This window comes from Stigmatopora argus, chromosome 13 (genome assembly GCF_051989625.1).
Source record: "Stigmatopora argus isolate UIUO_Sarg chromosome 13, RoL_Sarg_1.0, whole genome shotgun sequence".
NCBI lineage: Eukaryota > Metazoa > Chordata > Actinopteri > Syngnathiformes > Syngnathidae > Stigmatopora > Stigmatopora argus.
Window position 1 is genome coordinate 8952404 of NC_135399.1, and position 15967 is coordinate 8968370.

The following is a 15967-nucleotide window of genomic DNA, read 5'->3' on the forward strand; positions in this document are numbered from 1 at the left end:
GGCATCTGTACATTTAGGCTTTTAATGCCTTTGTAAAATAGAGGAAGTTTGAATATTCAGACTTGAGTGTTGTGTGTTAGTCCAGGCGGGGACGTAGTCACGCGGGTGGGAAGACATGAGAAAGTGTTAGTGTGGCCAATTTCCTGTAGTCCTCGGTCAATCAGACAATCAGAGTCGAGTGAAGCGTAGTTTCTTATATTGAGTTAATAGAATTTCCTTTATTATGGCTAGTTGTCAAACTTAAACTTGGTTCTGCAAATACACAATGAAGAAAACGAATTTTCAAAGACTTTAAAGTGGACCACTTCTCCTCATGAGGGATTCAGGGTCTGCTGGGGCCTGAATTGGTTGCCAGCCAATAACAGGGCACATATAGACAACCCTTCACACACACTCAAGCACGGTTTATGGGGAATTTAGAATGTTCAATCAGCCTATCATGCATGTTTTTGGGATGCAGAAGGAAGCTGCAATACCCAGAGAAAACCCACACAGGCATAGAGGCGGGCATGCAAACGCCAAACTGCAGTATTAGTATGCTATGTTGGTTTTCGGTGTTTGCCAATGCCATTAATCAACATCAGGCATGTCACAATGCGGCCATTAGCAGACGCATCCATCACGCTCAAAAGGAGGTGGTCTGCTCAGCCGTCAATCTGGCATTCAGCGGGGCTGGACGCGTCCTGAATACCGACTGTGTTGTCTGTTGCACTTTTATTCAGGGAAGACAAGACACTGTTTCAGGAAATTCTCTAGGTTCTTTAATATATCTCTATAAGGTAACTAGTGTATGTAGCATCACATTGTTAGTGTGACCGCAAAAAAAATGTCCAAGCAAATTTTATGCAACACAAAGAACAAAGTCCCTGCCACAAACGTCATGTAACAGGAAGAGTCAAGTGACGATGGTCAGAGAAAGAACAGAAACCGAGAAGTAAATGCAAACAGAGTGCCGAGCCAACATGGGCAAGAGCGGTTTGGCTGAAGAGAATTAACGAGACCAGGTCAGACAAAGGCATAAGAGAAAAAGGGAACTCCAGATAATCCTAAATTATGATGATGCTATTGTGTCGTTGCGCAAATTCTGTTGGGATGGGCGGACATGTTCGTGCGAGCGTCCGCCGCGTGTTTGTAAACACTTAAGGGGATGCAGATAAGCCGACATTATTTGCATCCAAACAGGAAAGGATGGAGCTCTCCAAGCACTTCCTGACACTGCTGCCATGACAACCACTCCATTGTATACTCATTACTACCTAATCAGAAGATTGTCGAGTGAGAACAAGAAACATCATGGCGACTGTTTGATTTTCAGGGAGAGCTACATGACCCCCATCAGTCCAGAGTCTTGCGCACTGGTCCAGAGCTTCCTGTGCGAGAGTCCGGGCCGGGCCTTCATGGGTCACGTTCAAGTCCAGATGAAGACAGGCCTGCAGACCCAGGACAGACATCTTTTCCTTTTTACCGACACGCTTATCGTCACCAAGACCAAGTCAGTCCTAACTCAATGCACAACTTCTCTTACCTTCCTTACCATGTCACTTCACTATCTCAGTCCTTACATAGATTCTTTACCTCACTTCTATACTCCACATCTTTCCATAGCACTCCCTACCACTTAACTACCATCTCTCCGGTTACTTGTATCTCCTTCCCTCAATGCACTAATATAACGACCTTACTGAAATACCCATACCCACTATCATACTACAATTTCCTTACCTCTGCCCCTAACTATTTCCTTAACCAAACATCTCCCTCAGTTACTTTCTCAACTGCATCTGTGTACTTTCCTTACTACCGCCTAACTGCATCCTTTACAATCTCATTATCTCAATATCCACTTACTGCAATACCTTCTTATCTTATTACTTCCTTAATTACAGTATGTCCCGCACCACCTCTACACCTGCCTGACATACTTAAGTCCCTAGATACTTACCTTCTGGAAATCCAACATCCTTAGCTCCCGACTACCTCAATTCTTTCCCTCATGGCCTACTTACCATAGTACTTGTTTTCTTCTGTCCCCAACTACTTCTTTAACTGCCTAGAATCCTACCTGACCCAAGTACCTCCATAAAACCCAACCTTACATTGTTATCCCAAACCAGGGGTGGCCAACTCCGGTCCTCAAGGCCCCCTATCCAATCTGTTTTCCATGTCTTCCTCCACCCACACACCTGAATGAAATCATCGGCATGAAGCTTCTGGACAGCTTGCTGATGAATTGATCATTAGATTCAGGTGTGGTAGAGGAGGGAGATATGGAAAACAGACTGGATAGGGTCTCTCGAGGATCGGACTTGGCCACACTGGTCCTAGACCTTATACTTTTCTCTTTACTGCATCCTTTAATATCTCATATGTCAGCATTCACTTACTGCAGTACTTTTATATCCTTGACTCTTTCCCACACAATCTCCTAACTTATCCGACACACGTCGTTCTATGTCAATATCTACTCAGTAAAGATGTCCCGATCCGCTACTCAGTACTCCGCACCCAAAATGTCTATTTTTGGAGTATTGGACAGTATCAAATTTGGTCACAAGATTGGGACCCATTCAGACGTCCCGTGTTTTCAGTCCTATCTTGCTTTTCGCAGAGTGGGGCTACATCTCTTTAAAAACTATGACAGTAACAGATCATCGTATAATATCGTAAACAAAACATTTCTTGGCTTTCATACGGACAAACTGATTTATAATTTACTGGTTACATTTTGCACTATTTTTACTGGTCTAAAAATGTGGACATCCGATCATTATCGGCAAAAATGTTGAGAAAAATCAGATTGGATCGGAAGTCAAAAAGTCAATACTGGCACATTCCTACATTCTTGCTTTATGGGAAATCCACCACTCTATCAGACGACCAGTTTACTACTACTACTACCACCACCTTACCTCACTCCGTACCGACTTATCGTGTTTCCTCCTCAACATCCTACATTCTAACCTCAGTACGTCTATCCCTCACTATCTTCTTCCTTCACTCCTGTTTACTTTCCTAACTCTCACCTCTCCTCCCAACCCACTTGATTCTCCCCTACCATTCTCATCAAACTTCGCTTTTTTTGGCCGTTACCTTGTCTTTCCCTTTTTCCTCCCTCTTGAACTCTTCTAACCTCCTCAACTACTCGCTTTGCCTCCCTCTGCTAAACGTGTAATTATTTTCCGGCCAATTAAATCCATATGAAGCCCGGCGGGGATCAAAGCCCAGCACGAGGGCTCCCCACCCAGAGCAATGCACCGAAATAGAAACATAAAGAGCATGTCCGTATTTAACACACACACAAACACACGCAAACACAAGAGTGTGTAGACAGAGCAGGACCTTTGTGGTGGGTTCCATTCCGAGCCGACCCCTCGGCTATAATTGTCTTTATTACACGGCGGCTGAACTGAATGCAAGCCAAATCGAAGGAATGTTTGACAAAATGACGTGCAGCCGCCACATTTGGAAAAACCTCCTCTGTAATCCAACGTACGCTAAAACGCACTTTTGAGTGAGCACGCCTGTTCATAAATGTCATGCGATCATTCATTAGCATTCGCTAGTTTAGAGCTTTTATGCATGCTTGGTTGTGTCATTTTTAAGCCGACCTGGTCGCTTTATGTTAAATTTTGGTCATCTTTTCTGATTACAAAACCTTTAAAGCACAAAAAACGATACACAAAAGTTATTTTTATGTATTGTTTATAGGGCTATACAATTCCTCTGATGTTAAACCCTAATTTTTGTGTGAATTTTATATTTAAATAAACGTATTGCATGCAAAAATGTATGTTTGTGGGCTGAGGTCATTAACAGACTAAATCAAATGTCAATTACACTGAAGTCTTTGACCATTTTTGCACACAAAAATTATAATAATATGTGACAAATAACCTTACTTTTGATCATGAAATTCATAAATTGTAAAAAAAGATGATAAATTACACAAAATGGGAGATGAGAATTTCACACTTTTTATTCATCTGGTCTAAATAAAAAATAACTAATGTAATAAAATCATGTATAATTAATACTCAATCATTATTGATGTATTCAACATTACTTCGAATTATTGTAAATGTTCTCAATAGGGAATAATTAGTATGTATTTTCAAAAATAAATTCCTTTTGTAACTGCAAATGGACAACATATGCATTTATGTTCTACGATATCATCCATCATTGTTTGTGTTATCTTCCAACAGTTGATCCCACATATCCAATTTCCATTGTGTTTCATTTGACACGTCATTCATACAATAAACCAAAATGGCTTAATGCTGTCCTATCATTTGATCTGGCAGATCTCCGTCTCACTTCAAGGTGAAGGCACGAGTCCGCGTTTGCGAGATGTGGACGGCGGGCTGCGTGGAGGAAGTCTGCGAGGGTAGCACCAACCCTGAGAGGAGTTTTGTTTTGGGTTGGCCTACATGCAACAGCGTGGCCACCTTCAGGTACGCTCCCAACGATTTAAACTCACTTATTGGTCCCTTCCTTCACTTGTCGCTCAATTCCACTTTTGTGGGATTTGAAACAAAACTAAAACTGTAGTCGCTAACGTGCAAGCAAACCCAGACCCGAAGTTGAATCCGTCCCAAAACACAGTATTGAAGGATCACCCATAAATAGCTACAAAATAACTGTGGAAGTCTACTTTAAAAACAGCTGGCGCCGAATAAGATAATTACAAGTTTTTTATGACATGTGTCAAATAGCTTACGGCACATTGCGTGTGACTGACCATCCCGTTTTTTTGTTTTTTTGTACTCTTTGGAGTATTTCCAGTGGTTATGTTTACTTCTGCTAGGCAAGATGGTCGTAAAGTCCATTGCGTAGCTTCAAGGGGAAAGCTCCAAATACTGTAGATTCAAGCAGAGTGCACGGAGGCCCAGGAGCCCCCTGAAGGGCGGCGCTCCATTCCTAACGCTCCTCAACTAAACCGCAGCGTGAAAGGCGCGTGCACACCCACACACACGTATGTGTAGCACCGTATGTTTGGCTTGATGGCGGGCGAGCGGTCGTGACGCAACGTCCTCATGTTTCTCCTCAGCGGGTATCCGCTCGGAGGTTCGGCTCCGCCGAATCGGTCGTTACGTAAACCATGCGTGGCTATCGCACAGACGCTCCCCGTCGTCGTTTCTGTCAATATTTTGGGGGAATGGAATGGTTGTAGTATGTGTTTGTAATCCTTTGATTTCTTTTCCTCAGCTCCGAGGAGCACAAGGAGAAGTGGCTGATGCTCATGAAAAGGTAAAGAAGAATTTTGTGTGAAAATGTTGGGGAAACTTTTTAGAAACCAATGTGACAGCAATAAAGATACTTTAAAAAAACATCTTATTTAAAAAAAAAAGGGTTTCTGAAAAGATTTTTGTTAGTTTTTATGACTAATGCTGAAAATTTGTATGCATGTTTTGTGTATTCATTTCAATCAATGATGACTTTTTTTTTCATTTATTTCATTATATTTTGTATCGATTCATATTGCATTATTTTCATTATTGTATTTTATATATTGATTTCTTATGTTATTAAAAACATATACTGTTTTTTTTTTTCAAAAAAGCCAAGTTTTTCAATTCAACTTTGAATCAATGCATTTTTACTTTCATAGTTATTTATCCTTTTGCTTCATGTAATTCATCTTAACAAAATTAGGATTCATTTATACACTGATTAAATCCATGAATGTATTTGATTTGCTTTCTGTAAATGTATTTTACTCACTTATTATAACGCTTCCAGAATTTACAGCAAACCTTTTGTCGTTTCTAGTCGCATCAACGAGGGCAAAGACAAAGATGACCCTAAAACAGTCCCTCTCAAAATATTTGCCAAGGATATCGGAAACTGCGCTTATGTACGGTTTCATCACGTTTCAAATTGTCCCTAGAAATAATTGTGCAGTTATAAATGGAACTTCTTTTTGTTTATGTATCTTAAGGCCAAAACTTTAGCGGTCAACAACACAGACAACACCAACGACGTCATCCGAATGGCACTTAACCAGTTCGGGATTGAAGTGAGTACTGCTTGATCCCCTAACCTGGTCTCGAGATCCTAACCTGACTTGTGTTCTATGTTGCATAGGGTCACGTGAAGGACCACCGATTGTGGGTGAGCTCCAGCAAAGATGAGCCTCCGTACCCTCTGATTGGTGAGGACCACGCCTTACTTTGATATTCATAATTTCTGGTCCTCTCTTCAACTCCCACATCTGGAAGCAAGCGTCCCTGTTTGTTTTTCTGGCATTTCTTGTACATTTGTTCGTCCAAAAATTCCTCCTCTGCTTCTTAAAGGGTGGAGTATTCATTATTGTGTGTTGTGGTTGTGTCATCTTGTCCTGTCCAGGCCACGAGTTCCCATTCAGTATCAAGATGAGTCACATCCGAAACGGCGCTAGCGGCGCTCCCGACATGAGCAGTCCGTGCGATTGTCCCGAGGTTCTGCTGCTGGACCGATGTCTGCCCGCCGAAACCCGCTGCCACTTTATCCTCAAGCCCAGCAAGGTCACGCACGGCAACCACGCGCTCATCGGTGAGGAACTCAAAACACGGCAACCGCTATGTTAGGTTATTGGAAGCGTTGTCATCTCAAAGCACCTTGCTACCTCCCTAAAACCTCGTTACCCCCACGCCTGCCGTTTCAATGTCTAAAACTATCAAGAAAAACAAGTCAAAGGTCCTAGGAGGAAGAAAAAAACAAGACGATAAATTCTTAGGGTTTGGCGAAAAGTGCGGCGATAACGCAAGCTCCTTTGCGGGGGATTCTCGAGAGGCGGCAAGTCATGTGTCGGAATGTTCTCCCCCGCCGATTTGAACCCCCCGAAAAAGTGACTGACAAAGAATGTGGGAAAAGGAAGATGGAAACGTGAGCGCAGATAACACGCTTGAAGGTCAGCAGGCAGCCGGGAAAAAGCAAACAGCCGGCGGCGGGTAAAGCGAGAAGAGCGGAAACGGGATGGGACGCGGGAAAGACAAACAAGATGGACGCTGATGGCAGGGAAACCCCCCAAAAAAAATCGTGGGAGTAAAGCTTTACAAGAGAATAACAACCTGTCCTCCTGCTATGACTTTGAAACTAGAATTAGGGTTTCTAGTGTTGGAATGGGGTTTCAAATGAAGGTTTTGAAGACACTTTTGAGTCGGAATTGCTTGTGCGCCATCAAAAACTCCGGAGAGTTCTCAGAACGTTGACATAAAAAGCTATTATGTGTTATGTGTGGTTACTCACTGACATTGAAACCGCATGACACCGTTGTGGTTGTCAACAAGAGCCACAGTGTATAAACGCGCATATTTTGCATAAAAGGTAGACGCGAGTTCTCAATAGACCTCTGTGTGCGCTGCAGGTTGGCGACACGCCACCTCATTCAACTGCAGTGTTAAACTATCCTAAAATTTGTGCTAGCACGGGCGCCTTTGTTTATATACACAGTAGGTGACAATGCTGGAAAATGCGAAATAAAATAAACTAATTAGGGCGTTAAACTAAGTTTCATTTAAAAGCATCGGTTTGGTTTCGGAATTAAGATTTTGAGCTAGGTTACCCTTTCAAATTAGGGCGTCAACCCTTTGTTATGGTTTGAAATTAGAATTAAAATAGAACAAAATTAGAGTTTTGAGGTTTATATGAGGGAGATTGATATTATAGTTTCAAGCCTTTGTTAATGTTTTAAACCAGGGTTGGGGTTTTAAATGACAATTTCTAAATGGTTTCAAAGGTTTCGATCTATATTTGCAGTTTTTAATGTTTTAAACCTGGTTTATAACTTCTGATTATAGGTTTTTTATCTTCCACTACAGATTCAAAATAATAAGACTGAATAGACAAAACTAATCCTAATATGGACATATACATCTTCCCCACAGACCCTGCCCAGTCCAAGTCATTCAAGCGTAAGCGTTCGTTAATCAACTGGCCCTTCTGGCGGGGCTCCAGCAACCATTTGGATGTGGGCCCCCCACTTAACCCCACCTCACCTGGCCCCGGCCCAGGCCCAGGCCACCTCTTTGGACAGCCTCTCGCCTCCGTCTGCTCGGCCGACAACGGCCTGCCTAAACCAGTCATGGTGAGAAAAAACGAGATTCGAGCATGAGCACACCAGCGAAGGATTTAATCGTATTAAAAAACGTTTTTCTCTTTCAGGGCATGCTAGTTTTCCTTTACGTGGAAGGTCCGTACACCCGGGGAGTATTCCGGCGCTCGGCAGGAGCCAAGGCCTGCCGGGAGTTGCGTGAGCGACTCGATGCCGGGTCGGACGACGGCGATTTCACCCACCAATCAGTGTTTGTCGTGGCCGCCGTCCTCAAGGTAAAAACGTACACAAAAAAAACAAACAACATTTTTCTTAACCGTAAATAATATTCCATTGTTGTTTTCATGGCAGGACTTCCTCCGTAGCCTCCCTGGCAGCCTACTTTGCTCGGACCTTTACGACCAATGGGCTGCAGCCATGGAAAGCGAAGGGAGCCGCGACGTGACCGGCGACATTCAAAGGTAGCGATTTGCGAAGGAGCTCTTCTCATTTCACGTTTATCACAATTTCCCTGCCATTTTTTTGTAGACTACTGCGCCTTCTACCACCCGAGAATTTTCTGCTATTGCGCCATGTCACCGCCGTGCTGCACCGCATTCAAGGCCACGCCCACGACAACCAGATGAATGCCTTCAACCTGTCTGTTTGCATTGCTCCCAGCATGCTTTGGGCCTCTACGCCGGGGACACCTGAGATGGAGGGGGAGGGTGCGAAGAAGGTGAGGCAAACTAGTGCCTGAATACAATATAGTTTAGTGCTACATACTAACACACTATTTTCTGACTTACAATATTTGCAAAAAAATAAATCCAACACCAATAACCGAGTCAACTGCAGTAAATGGCCAACCACTAATGTGCCAACACAACAAAAAACCCAAAATTACATTTTAACTAACCAAATCTATCTTGTCAGCGGTCACATTTACAACATTGTGGCATCTGTAAAGTTGAGTCAGATGTCAAGTTAATAAATGCACTTTCCTAATTGTTTGACATTGCAATGCAGCAAACAAGCTGAGTTTCTTGCATTCAAACGCAACTCCAAAAGGGAGGAAAAATAAGTGTGCTACTTTCAAGCTGCACTAGCCAAGTCATTTAGGTGAAGGACTGTCCTCCCTGAATCCAGACGTCTGGTCACCCTATAAACACAGTGGACATACGCCGGTATATTAAGACACCCAACATCAATTATATGGAATGACATTAGTCCGCTTTTCCATTCTATGTGTATGGTCATTTTCGGGACGGAAAAAAGCGACTTGAGCAAAAAAATAACCTCAGCCGCCACAAATATCTCTTTGGCAAACATTCCCCTTTCCACATTTCCTTGCGATGGGGTCCAAGTCGGAGGCCAAATTTGGAATGAGGTGGACCTCCTGCCGTGTCATGGCTGGTGTCTATAATTAGCTTCTTCAAACGCTAGCAGATGAGCTGCTACCATGCGCTTTGGATTGGATTGGATAACTTTATTCATCCCGTATTCGGGAAATCTAATTGTGACAGTAGCAAGAAAAGGCATAGTTAAGTTAGACAGTACAGTCGCAAAGGCCGCAGAACAACAAAGCAAAAGCACAAAGCACAAAGCAAATCAAAGTAAATGGGATCATCAAGAATCACGAAATCAAATCATCATGACCGAAAAGCAGCAAAAACGTAAAACGAGCAAGAGTGGACGGAGCTACCGCCACTGGCTGCCACTTGAACGGCACCATTTTGGTTGCGGTAGCAAAAACGAATAAAGCTGGACAAAAAACTGGAACCACACACAGGAATACTTAGTTTAAAAGACTCAAAATGATTGGTTGTGATCCTGTATGAGGATGTTTTAGCTTTACCTTTATCAATACTAAGAAAAAGGATTAGCAAGACACAGCCAGCATATTGAAGCCACATTTGCAAAGAACACCGTGGATGTCATCCAAAACCACATTTGGGAATGTGGATTCCTGCATCTCGCTCCTTCTAATCCCAAACCAGGCCACCCTTTATTTCTCTCTCTCTTTCTCAATCTCTTTGTAAAAACTGGACAAAGTGACATCAGAGAACAGCCTGTGTGTTTACGCGTAGCGACGAACGGCATTCAGACGCACTAAGCCGCAACATCTGGACCCAAACAAACAAAAAAGTGTTTTCATGTCATCGGCGAGGCTAACTTGCTTGTGTAAACACACGCAAGTCTCGTTCGCTCTGCTTCTACTTGGAAGACATTAAAGATACTTTCTTGGGACTTCTAACTCATTTTCATATTTTAGCTTATGCCTCCCCTAAGGGGAGTATTATTTATTATACTCATAATAATTGCTCAAGGGGAATTTCAACACTCTGTTATGACTGAGTTTAATACGCGGGTCCATATCTTTTTCAGTTAATTTTCAATAGCTGGCAAATATTTCCTGATTTTCACAGTTGAGCCCAATTTTTATCCCCATAAATATATCTACTGCATGTACAGTATGCATAATGTTCCTATGTGCGAGATGGAAAATATTTAGAGATATTGGAAAGTTGATATTTTACAGTGCATCATTTTTCCAACAACTTCTTTTTATATCACAACCTTATTCCAAAATGGATGGAATTCCTTTTCCCCATTTGCAGGAAAAGAGGGTAGTTTCGGTCATTTAAAAATCTTAATTTTAATTTATGTATTGGGTGTCAACTCTTACCTATTTTGTATTTGCAAAATGGAAGAAATGTTGATCAAAATTGTTTCCATCACTTTAACCTGTTTAATGTGTATTTTTTTTGCTTAAAAGAATAACTGGAAAATGTGTGTCATAGTTTGAGTACATCTGGAAAATATTGACTTTTTTCATGTTTCGTTGTTCTAACTTTTTTTTCTAATCTGAAATTAATTTCTTGTCTCCAAATTTGACACACTCCATTTTAGAACAAAGCTAAAACAACAAACTGTGGAAAAAATGAGGTGTTGTGAATACTATCCGGATGTACCAACTACAAAAGTACAACTCATTTCAAGAATTTGGTTACAATATGTGCTAAGTGAAGAAAAGTGGAAGTTTTGGCCCAGATTTGGTGCCAAAATGAGGTACGACAAGGTCCTGGCTGACACGTTCTGATCGGAATGCGAGCGTGGGCGTTTAAAAAAAAAAAAAAAAAGGGAAATTGTCAGAATGAAAATATGTGAGGTAACGTTTGGACAGCTGTGTCGATATCAAGGAGAGAAAAAAATATTATTTAGGTCAGGAATTCCTCCAATCAACAGACCTCATGTGAGCAAACACTCAACAAGTGTTGTCCGATGACTACAACTCAGATGTAGAAGAACAAAACAGATCTGTTTTGGCAATTATTTTGGTGATTTTTAGTTCAGAAATGTGAAAATCTGTGATTTCAATCTGCCATTTTTGAATTGCTTCTTAAAGTTTTGACATTTTTCTCTCCTCAGGTGTGTGAGCTAGTACGCTTCTTCATTGAGAACTGCACCGCCGTGCTGGGTGACGACGTCACCAACCTGTTTTCTGCGTTCAGCTCCAAGTGTGGCAGCAGTGAGCACGGCTCTGGTAAGAAACCTTTACATTACTAAACCAATATGGAATCAAATCTTGCTAATAGATCCAACATCTATTGCCATCCATCATCGTTGATGCCTTTTTTGTGATTCCTTCCAGATGCGTCGTCGTTCCAAATGAACGACTCTTCTTACGACAGCCTAGAAAATGAGCTGAACGACGAACCCGAGTCCCCGTGCCAGGAGCAGCTGCCTCTTCCCGAAAAACGCGACAAACCCGACAGCCGCAGCTGCGACTCGGTCCTCACGCTCAGCGACTGCGAAGCCGACGGCGAAGGCCGCAGTGACGACCTCCCTTTGCCGCCACTTGCCAGGCCCCGCCGCTTTAGCCCCGTCGTCCGCCAGCCCCGCACCCGCTACACCAACGGGGCTCCCTCGCAGGGTGCCAACCGGAGGCTGAGGCGGAGCTCCGAGCCTGCCCTGGCTGCCCTCACGGGGGGAAGCCTCATGCTACGCAAGGCTAGCTACGATGCCGCCATGGAAGGTGAAGAAGAAGAAGAAGACAACGAATTTCTGGAGAAGGACATGAACAATCTCCATCTGAATTCAGAGGGGGACCCGAACAGTGCGCGGCGGAAGAATAAGCACTCCCCTCCGCCTCCGTTGCGATTAGACGCTAGCTGCTCCAGCCTATCTTCACCAGCCACCTCTCCCACTGGCTCTTCTCTCAGCTCTTTGGACTCCGCTTTCTCCCAGTACTCCACCGATTACGGTGCCGTCTCGATGGGGGACGCCCCCCTCCGATCGCCACGATGCTCCCCACCGCAGAAGGATCCCCGTCCCGGCCACAGCGCCCACCCTAACACATGGCTCAAAAAGGACCGCCGCCTCTCCCTTAAGCAGCATCTAAATGGACACACTAGCGAGGGTCCACCTTCTGCCAGGACACAAAGCGGGACGGCCAACTGTCGGTCTAGCAGTCCTCCCTCCTACCAGCAGGCGCTGCTTCAACTCCAACGCACCTCAACCTTCTATAAGGCGGTGGAAAAAACTCTGACCGTGCAAGAGCTACGAATCCTCCACGACGCCCCTAACGCGGGATCCGACGCCACCCAGCCCCCCATGGGCGTCTTCTACGGACAAAGTGCCACTACTCTGGTACTCAAACGGCAGAAGTCCGACTCCCTGACACCGCCCGTCCAGAGCCGGACGCTCCCGCGCCGACGCTCGGAGCCGTTGTGCACCATCTCCAAAACCCTGGACAGACCCCGAGGTCGCCTCAGGGTGTCGGACGTGGAGCCCCTGTCGCCCTCGGCTAACCGTGCCGTGATGGACTACTTTTCCGCGAGTGGGGATGCGGCAGGTTGCGCGCGCCGGACCCAAGAAGTAGCGCTGGCCATCGCGCAAGCCAGAAAGGAGTTTCACAGTCGGCAGTGTAGTGAGCCCCGATTGGATGATTTTGACCAGCTCTTTTTCGCTGAAGAGTCATACGTGTAATTACCAACTTTGTACAAACTTTTTATGATATTTTTCTTACTGTTGTGTGTTTACGGTACCAGGGTGGGAGATTTATATGACTGTTTTTTTTTAGGTACAAATGCACTTCCTGCCAAAATAGTGTCTTTGGTTTTGATAAAATAAACTTAAAAGTAACAGAAAGCATTGCCAATTTGCGAATGTAGCTGGTATGTATACGCACTTCCGACATCCCATTTGCATTCTGCCAAAATAACTGAATTTGACGTGTTAGCAAGTAAAGACATGAGGCAATGTTGGTTTGCCCAAAAAAATGGATTTAAAAAATGGAAATGCCTAACACAGGCATTTGGATATGGAAGCAGATAAAAATGTGCTTCCTGCCTCCAAGCATGAAAGGCTAAAGTTTTTACGGTTTGTTTACACATTTTGAAGCCCATCCAAGTCACTCCAAAGTGACAAAGGAGACCCCTTTTTTGGTAAAACGCCAGGCTCATTCCTGGTAAGACATCCCACCAAATTATGAGCACAAAAACACTTTGAAATTAATAGCTATAAAGATTAAACTCGGACTTTAGCAAGCTGGCGTGCATGTGCCAGAGGCCATTTTGTGATGCGCCCTACAAAACACGAGCATAAGTTGCCAAAAATTAATCCAAAATTAAATTGGCCTTTTTCATCACGTGAACAATTTAGATTTTTTTTTAAATTATTTAACCAAGCTGGCAGGTATTTATTTATTTGTAGTAATTAATCCCCATGCTTCTGAATGAGTGTAATTAACGTCCAAATTTGTATTATCCCATTTTATAAACTCTTATTATTGTATGTCTAGTCCCCGTCCCCCCACTTTGTATTTATAATACAGAAATACATATATGATAAATATAAGTCTATGATTTTTGCTATGTAATAAAATCAAATTGTATTTTTGTACATGTGCTGCTGCTGTCGCCATAGAGACTATATTTGCTACATATTTCTGTCTATTGTGTATAATATTTGAATAAAATGCTCTTGAAATACTTTTGATTTGTCATAATGACTCTTTTTCTGGTTTGATTATAGATGATCATTACGCATTTTTATTAGGGTTTAGTGTTAGAATTAACTATATCAATATATAACTAATTTTCTGAGACTAAAAAAAGGATCACAAAAAAATGAGAATATCCAAAATACTTAAAAGCCACTCAAAAAATATACACAATAGCACAGAAAAAAATAAATATAAACATTTTCCGAACTTAGAAAGGTCGCTTCTTGGAGTTTCAGTTTTAAAGAAGCACTGGAATTTTATATATGAATATATTCTATGATCATTAAGAACAGAAGAGTACAGAGACCACGGCTATACGCACACATTCTCGCGCCAAGGGTAACCGCGTTACATAATAAGTTAGCATGAACGTTTCGGAATGTACAAAATACATTTTTAAGTGTTTCCTTTTATTGATAGAACGGGTCAAGAAGACAGGACACGCCCACCAGACAGTCAGACAACCACTAAAAAAAATGTGATCTCTGCCAAAGTACACACATTTGCGTATTATTGTTAGCCATATATTCAGCACACACTTGAACTCCCTACTCAATTCTTTTATTTCACATGACAGTACCTATTGATATAGAAAGAGCTGCACACTTATATAACTTTAGTGGACGCCTGATTGAATAACACACTCAAAACTAGGGGTTTCAAAGGGATAATTAAGGATTCAAATGGTGGCTTTGGCTTCCCAGTCGGAAACGAGTTGATTATTGAGATTTTCCTATTTAGCTCCAGGGCACACCTCCTCCAAAAGTAAACACATTTTGATTGGCTACTACCATGTGTAGTTACGTCATCCACCATGAGGCAAATAAAATATGTATTGAAAATTCACAAAACTCAAGCTTTGAGTGCTGTTGTATTCTATTACTGATGACACGTGGAGCTACAGGTGGCTTCTAATCAAATTAAAGTATTTTACTGACACCATGTGGACAAAGACGACACCTGCTGGCGGCCTGTTGATGATTGTCAGTTGCCTTGGCAACGAACAATCCTACTTAAAGCGGCCACATCATGTCAGTGTTTCACAACTATTTTAGGACAAAGCTAAACGCTGCACAAACACGCCTGAAAATGAGAAAATGTTCTATATTTGTATAAAAAATAGGATTACCCACCCCCCCAATACAATCGCAAAAGTTATATTTTCCCATACGATATACAAAAAGGTGACATGTTGCTTTTTGATCCATTTGTTCATGAAATGATAGCTTTAGATGTAAAATGTTTTGATTTTTTTAGGATCTATATCTTCATATTAAAATGAGCATTTCTATTCAAAATATTAGTTAGGCATATATTAGCATTTTATAGGCATCTAGTTTGGGTTGAATGAATAATGCAATATGAAGCATCTGTTTACATATAGCATGTTTGATCCAATTCATTATTACTACTAATATATTATTACTATTATAATCATGAAAATGGATCAAATATGTTCAGAAAAGGCTATATTAGACCAGAATATTTCTCTTGCGATAAAATCATAGTTTGCTTCTGTTAACTGTGATATTTTGCTATTACAAGTCTGTTTGGTTGAAAAATGTCAAAATGACAGAAATTGCCACAAAGAAAATAGAAATACAGGTTGATACATTTTTGCAACTTGAAACATATTTCACCAGTTCACAAAGAGAAAGCAGTCTTTACCCACTGAAATGCTCAATTGGGGCTGTAATACAACATTAACATAATGCTTTGTTTTGAAAGGCTGTGTTACCATGATGATTTTTTTTATGACATTTGACTATTTGAGATAGGAGTGTGACTCACACAGGAAGAAAATAAGTTAACACCATGTGAGGTCTTTTCTGTCACTCATTTTTACTCATCATAAGATCTATACCATATCAGTTTTCCTTCACCCATAATGTCAGCCAACCCCTGAAAATATTTAACTCATTTGCTAACTCATTTGCTATCCC

At 42.1% G+C, this 15967-nt stretch overlaps 2 protein-coding genes across 9 annotated transcripts in view; one reads left to right on the plus strand and one right to left on the minus strand.

The window, feature by feature from the left end:
* Nucleotides 1–14013, plus strand: part of LOC144087413 (rho GTPase-activating protein 20-like) — a 31883-nt gene extending 17870 nt beyond the window's left edge. For all 4 annotated transcript variants that reach the window (XM_077617881.1, XM_077617882.1, XM_077617880.1 and 1 more), the window contains exons 3-15: nucleotides 1316–1492; nucleotides 4305–4454; nucleotides 5209–5250; nucleotides 5773–5857; nucleotides 5942–6019; nucleotides 6088–6154; nucleotides 6349–6534; nucleotides 7869–8068; nucleotides 8146–8310; nucleotides 8387–8496; nucleotides 8564–8753; nucleotides 11447–11561; nucleotides 11670–14013. In XM_077617881.1, the coding sequence (XP_077474007.1) occupies nucleotides 1316–1492; nucleotides 4305–4454; nucleotides 5209–5250; nucleotides 5773–5857; nucleotides 5942–6019; nucleotides 6088–6154; nucleotides 6349–6534; nucleotides 7869–8068; nucleotides 8146–8310; nucleotides 8387–8496; nucleotides 8564–8753; nucleotides 11447–11561; nucleotides 11670–13006 (2902 nt within the window). In that variant the 3' untranslated portion in view covers nucleotides 13007–14013. The remainder of the gene's footprint in view (nucleotides 1–1315; nucleotides 1493–4304; nucleotides 4455–5208; nucleotides 5251–5772; nucleotides 5858–5941; nucleotides 6020–6087; nucleotides 6155–6348; nucleotides 6535–7868; nucleotides 8069–8145; nucleotides 8311–8386; nucleotides 8497–8563; nucleotides 8754–11446; nucleotides 11562–11669) is intronic.
* ttf2 (transcription termination factor, RNA polymerase II) overlaps nucleotides 1–15967 on the minus strand; it is a 75510-nt gene that overhangs the window by 58552 nt on the left and 991 nt on the right. The gene's annotated exons all lie outside the window — the stretch shown is intronic.